At 34.4% G+C, this 20,771-nt stretch overlaps 5 protein-coding genes across 6 annotated transcripts; 2 read left to right on the top strand and 3 right to left on the bottom strand.

Annotated features, from left to right (window-relative positions):
- Positions 1 to 3,056: 3,056 nt before the first annotated feature.
- Positions 3,057 to 3,833, bottom strand: LOC128895347 (guanine nucleotide exchange factor MSS4 homolog). 2 transcript variants are annotated; one of them, XM_054157874.1, is made up of 2 exons: positions 3,583 to 3,833; positions 3,057 to 3,319 (listed from the first exon to the last, which is right to left on the bottom strand). In XM_054157874.1, the coding sequence occupies exons 1-2, from the start codon at positions 3,706 to 3,708 to the stop codon at positions 3,086 to 3,088; spliced, it is 360 nt and encodes a 119-aa protein (XP_054013849.1). In that variant the 5' UTR covers positions 3,709 to 3,833; the 3' UTR covers positions 3,057 to 3,085. The 2 variants fall into 2 exon arrangements, 1 of the variants encoding a protein (XP_054013849.1); XR_008461747.1 differs by having other exon boundaries at positions 3,293 to 3,319; positions 3,381 to 3,726.
- A 912-nt stretch (positions 3,834 to 4,745) lies between these two features.
- LOC128895326 (uncharacterized) lies at positions 4,746 to 5,569 on the bottom strand. The gene is made up of 2 exons (XM_054157836.1): positions 5,248 to 5,569; positions 4,746 to 5,136 (listed from the first exon to the last, which is right to left on the bottom strand). Exons 1-2 carry the CDS (start codon positions 5,486 to 5,488, stop codon positions 4,787 to 4,789), a joined length of 591 nt encoding a protein of 196 aa, XP_054013811.1. The 5' UTR covers positions 5,489 to 5,569; the 3' UTR covers positions 4,746 to 4,786.
- A 162-nt stretch (positions 5,570 to 5,731) lies between these two features.
- LOC128894926 (uncharacterized) lies at positions 5,732 to 15,281 on the top strand. Its single transcript, XM_054157036.1, has 14 exons — positions 5,732 to 6,610; positions 6,672 to 7,180; positions 7,257 to 7,324; positions 7,410 to 7,638; positions 7,710 to 7,835; positions 7,899 to 8,345; positions 8,483 to 8,644; positions 8,716 to 9,175; positions 9,243 to 9,885; positions 9,962 to 13,120; positions 13,195 to 13,321; positions 13,399 to 13,541; positions 13,613 to 14,182; positions 15,184 to 15,281. The coding sequence occupies exons 1-13, from the start codon at positions 6,552 to 6,554 to the stop codon at positions 13,817 to 13,819; spliced, it is 6,339 nt and encodes a 2,112-aa protein (XP_054013011.1). The 5' UTR covers positions 5,732 to 6,551; the 3' UTR covers positions 13,820 to 14,182; positions 15,184 to 15,281.
- On the top strand, positions 14,098 to 17,403 carry LOC128892289 (ralA-binding protein 1). Its single transcript, XM_054152621.1, has 9 exons — positions 14,098 to 14,182; positions 14,394 to 14,532; positions 15,184 to 15,434; positions 15,505 to 15,766; positions 15,843 to 16,023; positions 16,093 to 16,407; positions 16,487 to 16,838; positions 16,960 to 17,213; positions 17,296 to 17,403. Exons 1-9 carry the CDS (start codon positions 14,098 to 14,100, stop codon positions 17,401 to 17,403), a joined length of 1,947 nt encoding a protein of 648 aa, XP_054008596.1.
- Positions 17,404 to 17,694: 291 nt separating this feature from the next.
- LOC128895179 (V-type proton ATPase subunit B) lies at positions 17,695 to 20,617 on the bottom strand. The gene is made up of 4 exons (XM_054157533.1): positions 20,460 to 20,617; positions 19,518 to 19,984; positions 18,765 to 19,430; positions 17,695 to 18,696 (listed from the first exon to the last, which is right to left on the bottom strand). Exons 1-4 carry the CDS (start codon positions 20,545 to 20,547, stop codon positions 18,430 to 18,432), a joined length of 1,488 nt encoding a protein of 495 aa, XP_054013508.1. The 5' UTR covers positions 20,548 to 20,617; the 3' UTR covers positions 17,695 to 18,429.
- Between the last annotated feature and the right edge of the window lie 154 nt (positions 20,618 to 20,771).

Genomic DNA, 20,771 nt, shown 5'->3' with positions numbered 1-20,771 from the left:
AAATAAAATTTGAAGATCGCAGTTGCGGAGATCGTATCGATCACGAGCTATTGGCTAAAACAGTATTAGAAAACCGTGAAACGGAGGGCGAATCGTTGCCGGAAGGGCCTCGTCCTCGAATTTTTCACGGTTGATTTCTACACCATACCAATGCGTAGGCGGCGAATGTTGAATTCTCTGGAGCTTAAGCGACTTCTACCGATCTTTTAACCGATATCCAACGTTAACACCAGCGTCATCGTCGAATGTCTCTTGCGTATATGTATATTCGGTTTCATCCGCGTCTCCGTTTTCTTCGGCTCTAGAGGTGGCGTTCGCCATTGAGAAGCGAAAGTGCTTTCGTTCTGCATCGTGCAGCGAGACTTTAACCAGATTAATCGTTCATCGAACGACGATCAATTGCACGTGGCTTCTCGCACTGGGCGGAGTTTCTACCGTGCGAATTTGCACGGTTTTTCGAAATACAGTGGGTGTATAATGTATTCGTACACCGATCAATTTCTCCCGAAAATTTGGGGAAAATTGTAATTTCTTAACTTCTATTTTTATAATCAATGATACTTTACATATTCTCGGAAGTCTCTAAGATAGATATAGTCCAAACAACATTTACTAGTTGATATAATTTGCGGAATTAACAAAAATGTAAATGTCTTTTTTCTTTTAACGAAGTTTTAAAAATTAAACAGTTGTGCGAATACTTATTGCTTCGATATTTCTATGGATTAATTGTTTTTTTTCTTGTTAATTTTGCAACTCACATAAATAGCTATTTCTATTTTGTACTCTATCTATTCTAGAGATTTCCAAGAATATGTAGAATGTCGTTGTTTGTCAAGAATAAGTTAATAAATTATCAATTTTATACAGTTTTTTTGGGAAATTGATCGGTGTACGAATACTTTCTACACCCACTGTAAGCGTGCTCGATCACGAAACACCCGCGAGTCCATTCGTTCAATCTTTGAAACTAATCGTTGCAACGTTGATTAACGGTCGATGCTATTTATGGGCACGTAAAAATTCGAAAGGAAGACGCGCACGATCATGTGCGTGTTTCAGTCAATGTCCGAAATCTGCTATTCCTACTATTTTCAAAATTATCACCGTATCGGAAACAATTGTCGACGATGATTATCGGACATTTTACGGGTAGCATAAACGTCCACGTGCGTACAGGGTGTTCCAAACTACGCGGTATATGCCTAGAGGAATCGCTTCTCTTTTAGCAGACCTTGTATTTTTCCAGTCTATCCGATTTTATCCTGGTTATTTTTATACCTTTTCACTGCGTCTGCCAAAGGGTAGAAGGCACAGATTCTGTGTAACGTGATTACAATATACGTACATATTGTATTGTATCAGTGCCGGCTGATATTCGCCTATCGCAAAGCTTCGTTCATAAAAGAAACGTACGTCTGACGGTAGGTAGCAAACAGAGGGTCGCAAACGTAACGAATTTTTTCATACAATAATGTCTGCACCTGTTACTTGAACTATAATTGTACGATGTTTATGTGATTATTGTAAAATACAGTTCCCGACACTGTTACGTTTCTCCAATTCGAGCAAAGCTGCGGAAATATAAACAAAATGCCGAATCCAATTTTATTTTATTTTCATCTATAAAATGAATCGTTACGTCTACGACCTCCAACAAAGCGGTGATCCTGACCGATGGAGTCGAGTAAATCATGTTAGATACGAGCCTTATAAACGCTAATTCATTGAAGATTGTCATTTTCGAGTATTACGCTATTTCGTGCGAGTGTGTATGTGCGTGCGAGAGAGAGAAAGAAAGGAGAACAAAAAAAATTCTCTTAGCGTAGAATTGATACGTATTGTTGATCCAATGTTCACCGTTACAGTTTATCGACACGTTATTATTTATTGCGAGCTGGATAATTATTACGAATAGAACCGTTGTATTGTTAATTTAATCTCGTGATTCGTCACAATTTTTACTCATAGTAGCCAAACTTTTTCGCGTTATCATCGACATCGTCATTTGCCATCGTCGTCTCGCAATTCTGACGATTAGCGTACACCGTCGCGGTTGTTACATGTAATTGCCGAAAATTACCCGTTCGCAGTTACCCATTTACGTGTCGAATTGTTCGAAAAAAAAAGAAACGCGCAAGAGAGTAAAGAAGAGAGAGAGAAAAATAAATGAAAACACTGTGATGCTATTTAAAAAAAAAAAAAAAAAAAGGACGACGCGACATGACTAGGAACGAACGCGCGACTATTTTTCCAATATTTAAGGCAAATCGAAAACGTCTAGAGGAAATACACGATAAATAATTACGATTAACATTTCCGAGAATGCTTCGCTAAAGCATACGTGTATACGTGTGCGCGTATATGTATATGTTTTATATGTATGCCAGAACATTTTTTCTTCGCGATAAAATAATTCGCTGGTCAAAGATATGAAATATCGATTGATTAACGACTAATAAAGCACAGTGCCATACAAATCTCCTTGTATCTTCGAGCGAAGCCTTCGACAAACAAAAATCTTCTCTATTAGAGAGCCAAGTGTAACGATGAGGTATTAAAAATCGTTTCTTAATTTATGTTTCCTTGAATGCATCGAAGATGCTGAATTGAAATACCGATATCATATTTTTTTGTTTAAAAACGCATTAATTTATATGCATATACAAATACATGTATAAGTATGTACACTTAGATATCCACGCATCCGACACATTACATAAAGTAATTAATTATATCGACATGCACAGCGCATAAACGTTTCGCGACTCGAGGGTCGCTGTCTAAAAATCAATGCATTACGATGAACTCGATCCACATGAATGCATACGTATTAAGTATATCGATAAATAATTTCTGATTAAGCGTAATTTATTGATTATTACATCGTAACGACGATTGATTATCTAATTTATCCGGCTGTGTTTGTAACGTACGTGATTAAATATTAAACTATCAACTTAAATAGAGACGCGTATCCTTCCTCCAAGCTTTCCAAGATGTTCCTTCTGTTTCTCTCACAACCTCTCAGATAAGAAAACAAACCATGGCTCGTATAAAATTAAAAAACACCTTTATTCGTAGATCATTCGTGCTTAACTCTGCTTAGGGCTATATAAGACTTTTTTGTGGACAAGTCGTGCCAACCTACAGGGCCTCTTTCGCAATCCGCGCACGCTAAGTACTTTATGTTGTCTACAGTTAGCGAGAGACCGATATTTTCGAAAGTGTACATGTCCTCCACCAACCAATAGTCTGTTATCGATTCCTGCTGATCTGCTTCACCCTCTCCCTTACGTTGTACATAGGGTAGTTTAAACTAAAATGTTATTAAAGACCTTAGTCTACTTAAACCCACATTTCTTACGCTAAATACTTACTTTTCTTTATTTTATTTCCATATAAAATGAATTATTGTAAAGTAAACAAATTTTGAGGTTATGTCTCGAAGCGATACAAAAGTATGAAGAATACGTCAAAATTATCGTTGAACGCATGATAATAATCTTACAATAGTACAAATTATTGACAATTTCAACTTTGTAGGAATCCTTCCTAATTAAATAATTGATAGTTAATCACCTCGACGTTTACTAAACGGCCTGCACCTGCATTCAGTATTTTCGACGGGCAAAACGTGCAGTAAACTCTTAGCTTATTTTTATCGTTTTCGTCCTTTAAGGAACTGATATCCGTGTCCGTTGACATTATTCCTCGATACAAAAATTTGACACTTTACGGTGTATATATTTACGTGTACATATATTTTATTCGCGCCACGACCATCACCAATGACATTGATGATTGGTGGTTCTTTTCCAACCGTGCTAGTCGAAACAAAACTCAAACACAGAAAGTATTAATAACGGTATATTTTCTACAATAAAATTCTTCAATTATTATTTGAATACGAAAAAAAAGTAGTAATTGATACAATTACAGTTGCAGTTAGTATTAAAAGTATTATTTTATTCAACGTCGTAGTTATGAAATCGAGCAAGCGGCAACTTCGCATTTCAATTTTCGTCGGGTTCTGATTGAACAATTATACAGAGTGTCCCAAAAATGTTGTAACACATTGAAAGGGGTGGTTCGGGAGGTGATTTGAAACAACTTTTTCCTTAGCGAAAATGTTGTTCGAGGCTTCGTTGAGGAGATATTAACGGAAAACACTGACCAATCAGAGCGCGCGTATACCGTTGGAGCGGCCGTGGTAGCGAAGGCTATGGGCTAAGCGGCCGCGCTTGTACACGAACAAGCGACTCGACGTGCATCGAAGGACATTGGACCCGGCCGCTTAGCTCGTAGCCTTCGCTACCAAGGCCGCTCCAACGGTATACGCGCGCTCTGATTGGTCAGTGTTTTCCGTTAATATCTCCTCAACGAAGCCTCGGACAACATTTTCGCTAAGGGAAAAGTTGTTTCAAATCATCCCCTGAACCACCTCTTTCAAGGTGTTACAACATTTTTGGGACACCCTGTAGTATAACAATCAGGGCCGGCGTGACCTTTTGCGGGGCTGGGTTCAAAAATTTTACGGGACCTGAATTCACAATCAAATCCTACATTTAAATTTTACAACGCGGAATTATTTATTTACAAATGCTGTTACATATCTTTTATAAGATGAATATTAAATAATAATACTTTGAATGATTTTTGTCACTTCTTCAAACTGAATCATCGCTAATAATAAAATGTCTTGCATCTGTTAATGGTATCAGCATTCGCGAACGCGCTGAACCTGCCTTGCACTGGGCCTGATAACAATCATCGATATACTTAGTCATCTGGCGTAAACTGTAACGTAATCATTAGATCGTTCAACTTGTTTCTTATCTAATAACTTCCAACCATACTCGTCGAATTTCGTATCGAAGGGCATCGGATCTGTGAAACGATGTTGGCCATCTTCGGGTCCAATGACGAAAATAAGGTTCCCCTTGTAATTTGCAACGTAATCGGAAAATGCTAATTCGTTGTTAAAATAACAAAAAAGAAGAGCGTATTTTTCTGATAGACATAAATTTTCTATATTGTTCTCCTGAACGAAAAATATATTTTCCAAAAACAAGGGCGGAGAATATTTGCTACGCCACCACGACCGATCTAATTCTATGCCGATCACATCCAGGCCTTAAACAAAATAATCGAAAGCTAAAAATGTATTATCCGAGAAGTTTATAATTAGAAATTACGAATATTTCGACGAATTACATTCGACAAAGTATGTTATGAACGACTTACCAGAATATTCTCGAAACAACCATTCTAACAACCCACACCCGCATCCTATACTTGCTAATCCAGTCAGACTATGTTTATCAATTATTTCTTTGATCCAATTCAAATCATTAATGGTTGGTAATACCCAAAATAATCTACATTTTTCGAATTCGTTCGAAATACAATCCAAATTGACGATATCTATCCACTTTCCTTGACTGTAAAGATCAATTATTTTCTCTTCGATATTTTCGTCAACCATAACTTCGACGCATAACGAAAAATTGATAAAGATACGAAACGCCCGTTTCCGACTCTAACAAGGTACTGTTTCGGTCGAGAATACGCTAGAAGATTGTTTATTAATAGTACACAAAACTCATTTGAGAAATCCTTGATTATGTAATTCACTAATTGATCGATACATCGATCGGTTGATATGGCGTATACATCTTTAAATTTTTCGAGTCAATTGACTTAAAGTAAGTATGATTATCGCTTTGTATAAAATTCCATTCTGCCTTAGACATAAAACTTAGCAAATAAATAATTTACTTTATAAGCTTCTATCGCCAAGATTAACTATTCACGAAATCGAATGATTCAATAGATTTCTAAGAGCAGATTTTAGCCAGCCTTTTAAAAGAATAAATGGGGTGTGTAATTACTCCAGAGGAAGTACGAGCAACACTGTAATTGTTAATAATTATTCTGTATTATTCATTGGACTCATTGCAATCATATATTTCCATACATAAGTGCATATGAGGAAGTTAATGGACCTAAGACTAGTATCGCCATCTAGCGGCGGCGACCAAACTAATTTTTCACACACATTCACATTTTGTACTTTTTTCTGCATATTCATATAATTTTACATAGCAATTATCACAATTCAACTTCTAATTAATGTTTTGTACATTAATAATTGATTGATATTAAGTTTTTTAAATAAATAAAAATATCGGAAAATGTGGCGCCATCTCTCAACAAGCCGCCCAAGCTCGTCGTGAAATAGTTTACACTTCTGGCCGCGAGATGGCGCCACATTCTTCTATATTTATATTTATTTAAAAAACTTGATATCAGTCAATTCATGTACAAATAATGAATTGTTAAAATGTTTTATCTTTAGCAAGCTACCCTATATAATGTAGTATCTGCAGGCACATTCATTACACTAAACTTCAAACTACTATTACCTTACACAACCATTACTCAATTTTCAAATTCACGAGTGTAACAGAACACAAATTAAATGGCATCCAAACAATAAACAACGTAGTTTTTTAATTACCACCACCCTTCAACTTCATTCGGCCAGAATGTCTAGTTCCATCAAATCAAAAACATCTAATACACAACTTAGGTTGACTCGCAGGAGGTAAATATATAAATTTTGTTATACATAACTTAAACATAAATGTATTAATTTTCTTTAAAAGGTATGAAGAAGAAAACATGATTCTGAAGCCTTTTGGTTTTTGTTGTTCAATTGATGACATTGATCCACCAATAAACTATAACAAGCTGCAATCATTTTATAAGTTTTCATCAATATCCGTACATACAATAAATGAAAGTCCAACTTTAAAGTTTCAAGCACAATTTGCTGATTCTGTAGATTTTGAATTGAAAGAAAGAAATCCAACGACTAAGCACTTAGATAATGGAGATCACAAATGTAAACTTCCTATGAAGCATAGACAAATCTTAAATGGTTTGCAAAGTAGTCCATACCCACGTATTCGTGGGGGATCTTCACGCGATGATTTTAAATCTGTACAGCAATATGAGGATTTGTATGATCCAAGAGTAATGCGTTCTCTAAATAAACCACTGCAATGGTATCTAGAAGATGAGATTGCACTTGCAAAAGATATAATGTGGAAAGAAAAACAGAAATTATACAATGAAGAAATGGATAGAAATACCCTTATTGGAAAAAAAAATTGTAAACATATATAATGTACCCTCATAGTTTTATAACACTGCTGATAAAAGAATGTTTAATATATTTCCATTTTTAGTTGAACTTTTTATGAAAAAAGAAGTGAATACTCAGCCTCGATGGTACCAAGATTTTTCCATTAGACAAGTATGGTGCTTAATAATATCACTAAATACAGTGTAGTATTATAAAATATAAAAATATTACCTGAAGAAATATTTTTATATTATAGATGAAGAATTTAATGATGTTGCAATGTGTAATGCATAAAGATTGCGAAGAAATGGTAACAGGACGTACACAGAGAACACTTTCAGAAATTGGAATAACATCTACATTTTTTACACTCAAACCACATATTATTAAAAAATTACATGTATCTCATAATTGTAATGCAATTGAATTTCTAAGGGAAATCTACAAAATACTAACAGGAAACTATTTTGAAGAAGAAGGATACAGTTAGTTATTACACTAGTACAAAATTGATTGTTTAACAAAATAAAATAACCATATGTTATTAAAATTTTAGGAAAAGTTTACGACTCCAATGAGAGAATAATCTTATCAGCTATTGCATTTTTAACTTTGCCAGAAGCTGTAGTAGAATTACATGAAAGATTACCTCCTGTGATAATGCCAAAGTTTCCTCCTAAACGTAATGTTTGTTGTTAAATATACTATTGAGTTACAAGATAAGCATATATTCTTTATATTGTAGCTGTACCGCCGACATCTCCAATAAGAAAAAAAATGCCATCACCCTATGAAGAAGAACTTTTTATACGCCCAGACTGGGCATCTTACTATAATCGTTTGCAACACTGGGAAAAACAGTGTCAATTAATGCCGATACCAAACATAATATTGCCACCTAAAGACTGTATCTTAAGTACATATAGGAACAAAGAAATGAATTTTAACAGTGGTGAAAATAAATCTAACAAGTTGCAGAATCTATCTCAAAATAATCAACAAAGAATTTCCATAGAAAGAGAACAAGAAAAGAATATTCCTATCAATTCAAAGCAAAAATATGATGTTACAGTGAAAGTCGCAGAGAAAACTTCTACTAATACTTCTACTAATAATCCTATTAACAAAATCAGTATTAATGTTACTAAAGAAAAGCAAAGACGTAATGTTTTCAAAGAGAAACCCAATATAGGTATGATACATTAAAGTACAAACATTATATAGGAAGTATTATCAAACTTCGATACCTAAAAAATCTGTTCTGTTTTTAAAAAATTACCCCTATCATCAAAAGAATTACTGTCCTAACATTAACTATTTATATTTCAGATATTAAGAATGAAGAACATAAGCAATTGGATATAGTAAATAATACAATAAATACAGAAGAACGTACTGATATTCCACAATTACCTAACGGAAGTAAAGTATTTGATTTCACAATCAATGGAGTTAGTGAAATGCCAGGGCCAGTTGAGTATAAAATATGTGGTATGTTATTTGTTTGGGTATGAATGAAGTATGCTGAATAATTTTTAAACATTGTTCATAACACATCTCAGGTGTTTTACAACCACCTCAGCCAAATAAGAAATCTTGGCTTGGCGAGAAACATGCTCACTACATAATATCAGGTGCCGCCGATGAACCACCAACGTGCCCGGTAACATATGAAATGACTGGTATCGCGAATGTAACACCAACTAATAGCGACGAAAGATTTTTTGCTGTGCTAAAACTTGGAGATGGGGATAAAAAAATTTATCCAAATGGTAGAGAAAATTTATCCCCAAAGTGGCAGGAGTGGTTGCAAAATGCGGATGAAGAATTTCGAGAAGTAGAAAGGGAAGCAAACAACCTGATAAAAAGGATAGAAGCTGTGACGAGACTAGTATTTCGAGAACCTACATGCGATAGTTGTTGTTCTTGCAGACAAACAAGAAAGTCGTATTTAAAGGCAAAGGAAACGAAATCACCCTTTTTCGTGATAGATACCATAGCTGAAGATAAAAAGAAGAACAAGTAATGATACTAATAAAATGAGTGTATAATACTTCCGAAATATATTTTATAATTTTTTTTGTAATAGATGTATTGTAGGATCTATGGCAATGCATTCTCCCGCGCCAACTCCTCCAGAATCGACGGTTAATTTATTAGAAGTTATAGCCTCGGAGGATGTTCTCAAAACTAACGTTCTCATAAATGGCATCACAAATGAGAAAGGCGAAACGCAGTATTTCATTTCCGGTTTCAAAAAGGATATTGTGCGTGTGCCAGCTCGAATTGTTGAACATCCGCCACCTAGACCACCTAGAAATGTTCCGCCATGTGTATGCGCAGTTCAGCAGATATTCGAAAAAGGTTTGACTCCACCAGTGAGTCATGATCACATACCGTGGACAAAGGAAGATGGTTTGTGTTTTGGAAAAAAATTCAGACCCAACGAATCTCCAGCTTTGTCTTGTAAATTATATCCTGGTGATAAATCATGCAGAAGGAATCCATTTATACACGATATAATGAAATTAAAGAGAAGAGCAGAGAAAGCGAAACAAAAAGCGCAAAAGGATGCTTCCCCGGAAAAGAAGAGGATGTACAGTATTGCTGATTTTCAACCGTGCGGAGATGAGCATGGTATGGGTATCTGTGGAGGACCGTGGGGTGCGTTGCATACTTTAACTCCAGAAGAATTAGCAGAGCAAGAGAGATTACGGAAAGAGATATTGAGAGTATGGTTTATTACTTTTTTAAACTAAAGTTTAGTAACTATTTTGTTCGTAATATTAACGCGATTGAATTATCCAGGGTCCTCCGTGTGGAACGAAACCTGGACGAGCTATCTGCGAAGGGCCTTTTGGCGAGCGAGTACCATTTAAAAAACAAGAAGTAGGAATCGAAGAAATTCCGGGAGAATTCGATGAAGAAGATTTTGATTATGACGACGAAGAAGAAGAGGAACCGCAAAAACCTCCTGAAAAAGTAAAAGAAAAAGAAAAGAAACGCGATAAAAAATGTCATATGAGTCCCGATTCTATAGCAAGTAGAAAAAAAGGAGTGGAGAAGAAGGAGGAAAAATTCATCCCTGATCCCACTTATCCCGGCTACGATGATCCATGGAACATATTTCGTACAGCACCATCAGAGAAGGAATCTGAAACAGATTTTAAAAAGTTATTGAAACTTAGTTCTCCAAAACGACCGTCAACACCTGTAGAATCTAAAACATTAGTGAGCGAACATGACCAAGTTCTTCCATCTCAGGAATCTTCATCACAAAAAGATGTTTCAAAATCCATTACAAAAGAAGATAGCGCAAAAGTTCGTACCAGGGATTCAGAAAAAAAATCTTTGGATTCTAAGCAAAAAAAAAATGAAAGGATAACCAAACAAAAATCAAGATCAATTGAAAGAGAAGGCACTCGAGAAACTTATCCAAAATCTCCAGGAACTCGAACGGAAGCTAAAGGAGCACTTGATAAGGTAACGAGAAGTGAAGTAGCTGATGATAAAATAAAAGATCAAAAACTTCTAAAATCGAAAAGAAGTAAAAGCAGTCACAAAAAAGTGAACGAAACAAATGTGTCTTCTAGAAATATAAAAGAAGAGAGTAAATCGTATCAAGTGCCAGAAATACCTAAGCAAAGTAAGGAAAATGTGAAATCGAAAATGAAACCAGAAAAGATGGGTACATTAACAAAAAAATTAAGCAAGAGATTTGATACCAAATCGAAACGAGATGAAAAGGCATCAGTAAGGAAATCGAAAGATAATGAAACCAGACTTAGTAAAAATACCGCTACGCATCGCAAGCAATTAAATAAAAGATCTAAAACAAAATTTGAAGACTCAGTAAATATTAAAATCGATAAACAAATCAGAGAAGGAACAAAAGTAAACAAATTAAGTAAAAAACAAACAGTGCCAACGGGCACCATTGTCAGAAAGAAGGCAAGTAAATCGCATAATTTGAAGAAGAAGACTACGAAACGAGATCGAAAGAAAGATATGCAAATTATTGAAGACATAGATATCGATCCGAAGAAACAAATATTAAATTTAAAGGAGATGCTGAACTCTTCTGAACTATATCCTCATGATGTTAAACCAGTAGATCTTCCTGAAGAACCCCCAAGAAAATGTGCACTAGAGTATGAGGACATAGAAGACACAGATGGTTCTGTACAAACTGATAAAGAGACAGATGTACAATTACCAAGCAAAGGACCTTGCGGTTGGAGAACAAAGTCGGAACAACAATTGCCGACAAAAAAGACTTTGGTTTATCTTGCTGAACCGGATTATCCTCCAGAGACAATAGCAGTACGGGAGGGAGGAAAACCATGTCTTTGTCGTGAAAATAGGAATAAGAAGAAAGTATTATTGTACAATATCGGTGGACTTATAGGTGGAAAAAAGGATGATGAGGAAACGAAGAAGTTAAAAAGAAAGAAAGATGAAGATGACAAGAAAATGCAAGTTATAGATGGTGTAATCTACCATACTCCACCGCCAAGCCCACGCAGAAGCGATGAATATGTACCTGAATATGATCTTTACAAATCCCCATATGATATGTGCCTCACTAAACGTAGACATCCAAGTCTGAAATTACTTGAAGAACATAGCGGGCCGAAAGATGTCATATTAGAATCATTAAAACGTAAAGAACCTTGTGGTTGTAATGAATATACGGATATATATGATAATGAATTTCTACATCAGAATGACGAAGAAAAACAAACGATGAAAGAATTCAATAAAACTAGACAAGAATTAATAGAGGAGAAATCACAAAAAGAACGATGGAATTTATCACTTAAAGATACAGGGTTGATCGACTATTTTACACGATGCAGAGACAGCATGCCTTGTTGGTTAAAGTGTGCTAAGTTTAATAAAGTGGGTTGCAAAATACCACGTCCGAGACTTAAAATCAAAAGGCCAGTTTGCGAATGTAAATACGAGAGGAAAATACTGGAACACAAAGAGGAAAAAATGAAATGGAAGGAACGTCGACAGAGACTGAAGTCTTTAAAGAAACAACCATTTATGAACATCATGGATACATCAAAACCAGTGGTAGTAGATACAAAATTAATGATATCTGGTGTAAAAAGAATTCCAAAAGAAGACGAATATGTAGATGACGTTAAATATTGTATAACTGGTGTTGCCGAAAATTATAGCGAATTACCACCTGAACCAATAGTGGGTGGTGTACAAATGGCTACACCTATTCATACACCAGAACCGAGTATTGAAGAATTACCATGTGTTTGTCTTCATCGACACTGGTCGCCTATACATATTCCTCCTGGTCCATTACCAAAAAAAGAAGAAATTATGCTTGCTGAAAAGAAACGTAGACAAAAAGCTGCAGAAGATGCATATAGACAAATACATGCTCCTATAGAAGCATACGATACGCATGATTCTCATAGTTGTAAAAAGAGTTGTAATCTAGAATCTAATGTAGATGATGATGATGAAGATATAGAAGAAAATAACAATGTAACGTCGAACTTCCAAGAAGACACACCAAATAAACAAACTAAAACCAATGTAAATCCTTCTAAACGGATAAAACCACAGCTTCAAAATAAAAATAAACTGATCACTGATAATTCAGTAGTAACAGAGAAATTGAAGAAAAATAAAAATGTCAGAAACGAAACGAATATAAAAAAAATCTCGTATAATCTTCAAAGGCCTGAACATAAAGAAACTGAAGCAAATGTACAAAAAAGTTCATATATTTCTCAAAAACCTGAATATAAAGAAAATGATACTAGATTACAACAAACTTCATACAACCATGAAAAACCTCGGAACAAAGAAATCCAGGACCATTCTCAATTGCAAGATACAACTATGAAATCAAATGCAAACATTGTAGAGAGTTCTAATAAAGAAAACAATGAAACTTCTGACAATTCTGGAACCGATTTGATGATATTGGCACAGGTAAAATAGCTTCTTTATTAACTCTTGCTTTCTTAGCATTACATGCAATAACTTTAAAAATATTTAATTATTAGAATGAATTAAAAAAAATGGCAGTAGAAGGATTTCTGTTTGCAAAACTACCAAAATGTTTCTTAATGCCACAATTGCAATATTGGTTGATATATAGAAAAGGATTTGCTCTTAGCGATGAAGATAGAGGTAAGCAGGCAAATAATACTAGTGATATATATTAGTACACCTACACTATTGATACACGTAATATATTCTGTATCTAGACAAGTCAATAAATAAAAGTGTCATGATGTGGGATTTAATTGATGTAAGAAGGTCATCCAAAATTGAACCGCCACCATTAAACTTGACAAAAGATCAGCTTAGAAATTTGACGTTCGATTATGCCGAGGAAATCAAAGAAAAGGTTTGGCTATGCAAAATACCAGAAACCAGAAATTATGGTCGTATTACATCCATCATTATATTTATTTCTAGATCAGAGAGAAGAAAGAAATATTTTACAGTCAAGTTCGTAAAGACCGTATTCTTTATTCGCGAGCAATGTGGAATACAATGGACTATGGAAAATTTCCTTCAATATCCTTCAAAGAAGCATATTTTACATATATGGCTAATAGAGAAGCAGATGGTCATGTCTTTAAACCATGGCAACCTTCCGAAATACGCGAAATGACAAATTAAACGTACATTAAAGAAGTTCAACGTTACTCTACTTGTGAACAAATTTTTAACCTTGGAAAAGAAACAACAAATTTTTCATCAATTGTCGACAATATCGTTTTTGATAAAAACAGAAGTAATTCGAACAAACAAGAATAAAATTTCAAATGGCCTTCCTACACGCGCATTTAAAACAATCGATTCAACACCTGTACAATTTTTGACAATCGAGATGGGAAAACTCGAACCGGATAATCGATAATTTGCCACCAAGTTTTTAAGTCGGAGGCAAAAGGAGGATGGATTTCGAGAGTCCAGACGTTGAAAAAGAGTTTCCAGGATTGTACGCATCAGAATCGGCCAAGAAAAGTAACGAAAGTGATTGTACGTATCGTCGCATTTTTAATAATTTAATTAATCGAAAATTACCGACTTTTTGACGAAGAGGTTATATGCATCTGTCATTCGAGTCATTCGCAAATTAAACGCCGTGATTCCCTTTTATATCCAGTGACATGTCTAATTATGCGTAAAAAATTATTTATCTATACTCCGATCAGTTAATCGTCATATGTATATATGTGTGTACTTCTAGTTAGTGATGAAGGTGGACACGAAAAACATTCTAAAAAAGAACTCCTTGGTGGTAAACGCAAAGAAAAGAAAGATCGAAAAGATCGAGGATATGCCACCTTAGAAGGTGAAAGTTCCCCTGATGAGGATCAGGAAACAAAGTAATAGTTTTTTTATACAATCTTTTTTATGCATCATAATCCTTCAACCTCTTATGTAAATTTTACTGTCAAGGGTCATTTGTATTTTATCTTTTTCAAGAGGAGTAGTCTATCCTGCTCATTATTAATTAATGTTCAATGCTGTAAGAGTGTGGATAAGTATTCCATATTTTCTATAATTAAAGTTACATCATAAAGTAACTTTAATTTTCACATATTGTTGGCACTGTCATGCTAATGAAGTGTCATACTGATCTAAAGTTAGTTGTATTGATTTGTGTTATTCATACATGTTCTTAGTTAATAATTCAAAGTCAATTATTCTCAAATGGGAAGCAAACTTATTTCAAATATTTATGATTTAATCCTATTAATTATTTTAATCCTTATTTCCATTGTGAATGTGTATTTTGTTGTGAAAGTGATTGTTCTTTATGTTAAAAGAGATGATACATATACGTCAAATTAAGAAAAATTTACACATTGTGATACCGTAAGTCCTCCGCTTACACGGTTAATTTATTCCAAAGTATATTCCTCCCAATTATGCATCTATTAATGAACATAACTTGAGGATTTATTGTATATACGTTTATTTGTTTTATATAAAACCACTTTATTAATTGAATTAGCATATGATTTAACTCACAGAAGTCCTTCAAAGACAAAAAAGACCAAAGCTTTTAAATTTCCATCAAAGAAAGAAAAACGAGAAAAATCCAGGGAAAAAGAAGCTAAAGAGAAAGATGCTGAAAAGGAGAAGGATAAGAAAAAAAAAGACAAAGATGAAAAAGATGTAGACAAGGAAAAGCGCAAGGAAAAGGAGAAGGATAAGGCTAAACAAAAATTAAAGGATCGTAAAAAAGGAAAGCATACTGGAGAAGAATGTTTAGACATTGGTGGTAAGATATATGAATATATTTAATACTGTGTCATTATAGCTAAATAAAGTTGTTTAAATTATCTATTTAGAGGAACAACCAGTGTTTGGTGTTAGCCTGCATTTAGCAGTAGAACGAAGTCGTTGTCATGATGGTGTTGAACTGCCTTTAGTTGTAAGAGATTGCATTGATTATGTGGAAGAACATGGAATGAATATAGAGGGTTTGTATAAAGTTCCAGGAGTAAAATCAAAAGTTCAACACTTGAAAAAATTGTATAACAACAGAGAACCTGCAAATATATCTGAGTTTGAACCTACAGTAGCTACAAGCTTACTCATATTATTTCTTAGGTTTGTATTTCACAATTTTTGTCAGAAAATATGCTTTAGAATGAAACCATTCAACCTGGTATTCTGATAATTATAGGGAGCTACCAGAACCTGTACTGGAGAACAGCGAGACGATATCTCGATTTGAGCAAGCTGCATCCACGAAAGATGTTGCACAGAGGGAAGCACAATTAGTACAGTTAACTCAACAACTACCAGAATGTAACAAAGTTCTTCTTGCATGGGTTATATTACATTTAGACCATGTCACAGCACGAGTATGTTGAACAAAGAAATTTGGAGCATAATATGTATGTATATTTACTTCATACAAAACTGTATTTCAGGAAAAAACAACAAAAATGAATGCTCAAACTGTCTCAATGACATTAAGTCCTGTACTACAAATGAGTCATAGATTGTTATTAGCTTTGTTATTCCATTGCAAAGCTCTCTTTCCAAATGTACAATTAACGAAATATGTTCCACCACTTTCATCTGGCAGTGTTAATCTTCCAGACTCTATAGAAAGTATAACTGCTGAACTATCTAAACAAGAATCATTACTCTCGCAGATACATATGCAAATGAATGCAGGTTTCGTTACTAAAACGCGCGAGGAACAACTATGGGAAGTGCAACGCATGATAACGCAATTAAAGGTTGGACGTTATTATTTTTACGTTTATAAATAGGCGTGAAGATTTATAGTACGTAACTATAAATTTTTATTTTTTTCAGAGAAAATATAAAACTGTTCAAAAGTTGGTGGAAGGTGCTACACAAAAAAGTTTAGACGAAGATGTCAAATCGACCGATGAAAATGTAGTCGAGTCAAGTTTACAGAAAGTAAAAGTTGAAGAAGAAGATTCGGGACATGTAAAACCTGAAACTCAATCGACGTATACTTCGACCTTAAAAAGGGATAATAAAGCACATGGTTCGGAAGACAGAGAACCAACAAGTACAAATATTACTCAAAATGAAAGAAACGTTCAAACACTTGATAAGGATAGTGTCGATTCTGCTGAACCATCTGCGCTTGCATCACAACCCAGTGAACAAGAAAATACATCTAGAACAAATGAAAGTGGTATGAAATGAAATCATTTTAAATAATTAGAAAAGCACAATTTTTTGTTTTTGTTTGTATCTAAATGAGAATTATACTTATCTCTTTTAATAATCAATTGTAATGGGTCGCATTACTTTAGCTTCAGCCGTAGAACCGGAGCCTGAAAATGTTATAGATAAACTGAGAGAGAGTCTAATTTACGAGGAATTGCTAAACATGCAGGCGTTACTAAAATCGCGATTAAATCAAGAAAGAAATGAAATTAAGCGACTAACGGAAATGTTATTAGAGCGTGGACCAGAGAAAAAGAAACCACAGGAACGAGTACATTCGCCGAATGAAGCTGAAATGACAGCCATGATTCAATTAGTCAAAGAAAACCAGTTGCTCGAGGTATATACATAGAGCATTTTTAGGAATACGGTATATCGTTTAATTAATACTAATTAGTATGACCTATTTTATCTGATTTTAGAAGAAAATGACCACTTTAATTCGCAGCATCATAGAAGAAAAAGACGCTTGCATCGAGCTCCGTGTTCAATTAGCAGTTCAACAATTAACAAGCCAAGACTTGAAATAAATAAAATTTTAAAATGATTAAAAAAGTAACACAGATCCTGAAAATATGTAACATGATGTTTTGCACAGAATGAACATATATATATATATAGTTTATAAGCTGTTACTACAACCACATGTTTTTTCGATTCATTCTATTCTCTTGTAAAATAATAAAGAAACAAAACACGTGTACATATGTATATGTATGTATAATTTTTTTGACTTACATCAATAGACATGATCACACTATGCGCATCCATTTGTGTTTTGACTGTTAATTACACTGACAGTATTAACAAATGCATGTAAGTTTGTATGTAAACTATACTTTATATATTTATTTGAAACAAGAATACTATTCTATACAACATTAAAGCAATAGGGGTGCTTGTAGAATATTGATTTTAAAAGTTGCTTATCCATAAATGTTTATACATTTGTAGCAACGTCGAATAATATTAAACGTTACTGTTTCTGTTGTTTAAGCGAAGAAACAAACCATTTCGCAAATTGATTTATACTGGAATGTAGGACAAAGAAAATATAAAGTGATATATGATCGTATCTCTTTTTCTATGTTAATACTGAGTAATATATTACACTTTACACAATCACTTTCTGTAAGCGAACATTCGGATAAAACAGAAAACATTATTATAATTAATCTTACATTAACGCTATAGAATTAACGTTAAACAGCACAACATGGCTCTGACCTTTTAAATACAAGTTCCGTACAAATATTTTTAGTAGCGCGTACTTGTAGTTGTTCAGCCTTCTTATTTATCAAAATGTATTTAATTATATTGTGTAACATTTGTTAATAATTTTCAACTTTCTTGATTTTTATTTCCAACTTGATTAATGAAAATATTGTAACAACTTCGCTGATATGGGACAACTACTTTCAAAACACTATACACATTTAATTATTTCCTTTCTGATCTTGAAACAGGTCAGGCCGCTATAATTCATTATTTTTTATTTACCATTTTTTCATGGATTTTTTGGGAAGATGGAAATTGAATTATAAGTGTAACAAAAATTAATGACGGGAATCTCTTGGATAAAATTCAGCAAGAGTACTGGCAGGAATTCGTTTAAGCATCTCTTTAGGAAAGATACGTAATAATTGCCAGCCGATATCTAATGACTCGAAAACAGTACGATTTTCATAACTTCCCTGAGAAATGAAATTTTTCTCGAATTTGGAAAGGAATTCCAAGTATAACAAATCGTCTGGTGTTAAAGCTTCTTCACCAACGACTGCTTTCATAGCTTGTACATCTTTTCCAATAGCATAGCAGGCATACTGAAACAAAATTATTATTAAATTTATAATATTAAACTTGAATGATTATTCTTTCTTTTTTAACTTACCAATTGATTAGATACATCGGAATGATCTTTTCGTGTCATGCCTTCGCCGATAGCAGATTTCATAAGACGGGAAAGAGATGGAAGTACGTTAACAGGTGGATAAATTTGTCTGTTATGAAGTTGACGATCAACGTAAATTTGTCCTTCGGTAATATATCCCGTTAAATCAGGAATAGGGTGAGTGATATCATCGTTTGGCATAGTTAGAATTGGAATTTGAGTGATAGAACCATTACGACCTTCTACTCGACCGGCTCGCTCGTATATGGTTGCTAAATCGGTGTACATGTAACCAGGGAAACCACGTCGTCCAGGTACTTCTTCACGGGCAGCTGATACTTCACGAAGAGCCTCAGCGTAGGAGGACATGTCGGTAAGTATTACTAAAACGTGTTTCTCGCATTGGTAAGCCAAAAATTCAGCCGCAGTTAAAGCAAGACGCGGAGTAATAATTCTTTCGATGGTAGGATCATTGGCCAAATTCAAGAAGAGGCACACATTTTCCATAGAACCATTTTCTTCGAAATCCTGTTTGAAGAAACGGGCGGTTTCCATGTTCACACCCATAGCTGCGAAGACAATGGCAAAGTTGTCTTCATGAGAATCCAAAACTGATTTTCCAGGTACTTTTACAAGACCAGCTTGACGACAGATTTGTGCAGCAATCTATACCAGATCATAGAAAAATAAATGCATTATAAAAATGATATATTGTGATTAACTAAACACAGTATATTGTATTAATTCAAGTACCTCATTATGTGGCAAACCAGCAGCAGAGAAAATAGGAATTTTTTGGCCACGAGCAATAGAATTCATAACATCAATAGCTGAAATACCAGTTTGAATCATTTCTTCAGGGTAAATACGTGACCATGGATTAATAGGCTGTCCATCAATGTCAAGGAAATCTTCAGCAAGAATCGGTGGGCCTTTATCGATTGGCTTTCCAGATCCATTGAAGACACGACCTAACATGTCTTCGGATACTGGTGTTCGTAAAATGTCACCAGTGAATTCACATAGTGTGTTTTTCGCATCAATGCCAGAAGTACCCTCGAATACTTGAACCACAGCCTTAGAACCAGATACTTCCAACACTTGACCAGATCTCATAGAACCATCAGCTAGTTTTAACTGAACAATCTCTGCAAACTTTGGGAATTTGACTTCATCCAATATAACCAATGGTCCATTCACACCTGACACAGTTTTGTATGCTAGAAAAATAAACATAAATCATTAACATCAGTAATTATCTATTCAAATATGCAATACCCTATTTTATTTCATTTAATTCCTTCTGAAAAATCGGAGTGCAATGAATTTATCAAGTACGATACATAATTTCGTTTTAATGAATGTTTACATAGAATTTAATTTAAAGACGGAAATTTGTCAAAACTCATCACGTCAATGTCTTCGTTCGTGGTCACATGATAGACAGACAATAGTTCCATGAACAATTCCTTCGCGTTCATAATTAGTTCGTTAAACTTAGAAAGTTGATCGTTCAAAGTATTTGTTCGTAATTACAAGAGTCTTTTATAATTTATTAGAGCAATTGAAGAACGAATACTTTCGAGATCAGCTGACTGGTCGCAAATCGATCCACTGCTACGCCCAGTTTACGCTGAGCACTTGTATTTCACGCATTTCATGTCTGTTGGTTTTGGTAAAATAAATATCACTTACTGAGTCGAGGTTGAGCAACGAAGTCTCTCGAAACAGCCAAAGCATGTTCTTTAGCAGCTTGACGGTCTCCAATAGTTTTTGCATACATTTTGAACAAGTGATTTCCCTGATCTGTTACGTCGGCCAAGCAGCAGAAGGTACTGCCGCTGGAGCTCCGATAAAAGGAGATGAACTCAAAGTTTAGAGTGGGGGTAACTTTGAATGTAGATTTAAATCCACGAAAATGATCTAACAAGCATTTAATAAAATGATCTGAAATAATCAGAACACTCTAATGCGAATAAATAGTGGAATTGTCAAACAAATGCGTGG

This window comes from Hylaeus anthracinus, unplaced genomic scaffold (genome assembly GCF_026225885.1).
Source record: "Hylaeus anthracinus isolate JK02 unplaced genomic scaffold, UHH_iyHylAnth1.0_haploid 0, whole genome shotgun sequence".
NCBI lineage: Eukaryota > Metazoa > Arthropoda > Insecta > Hymenoptera > Colletidae > Hylaeus > Hylaeus anthracinus.
Note: the sequence above shows the minus strand (reverse complement) of the source record. Positions and strands in the feature narration are given on the sequence as shown.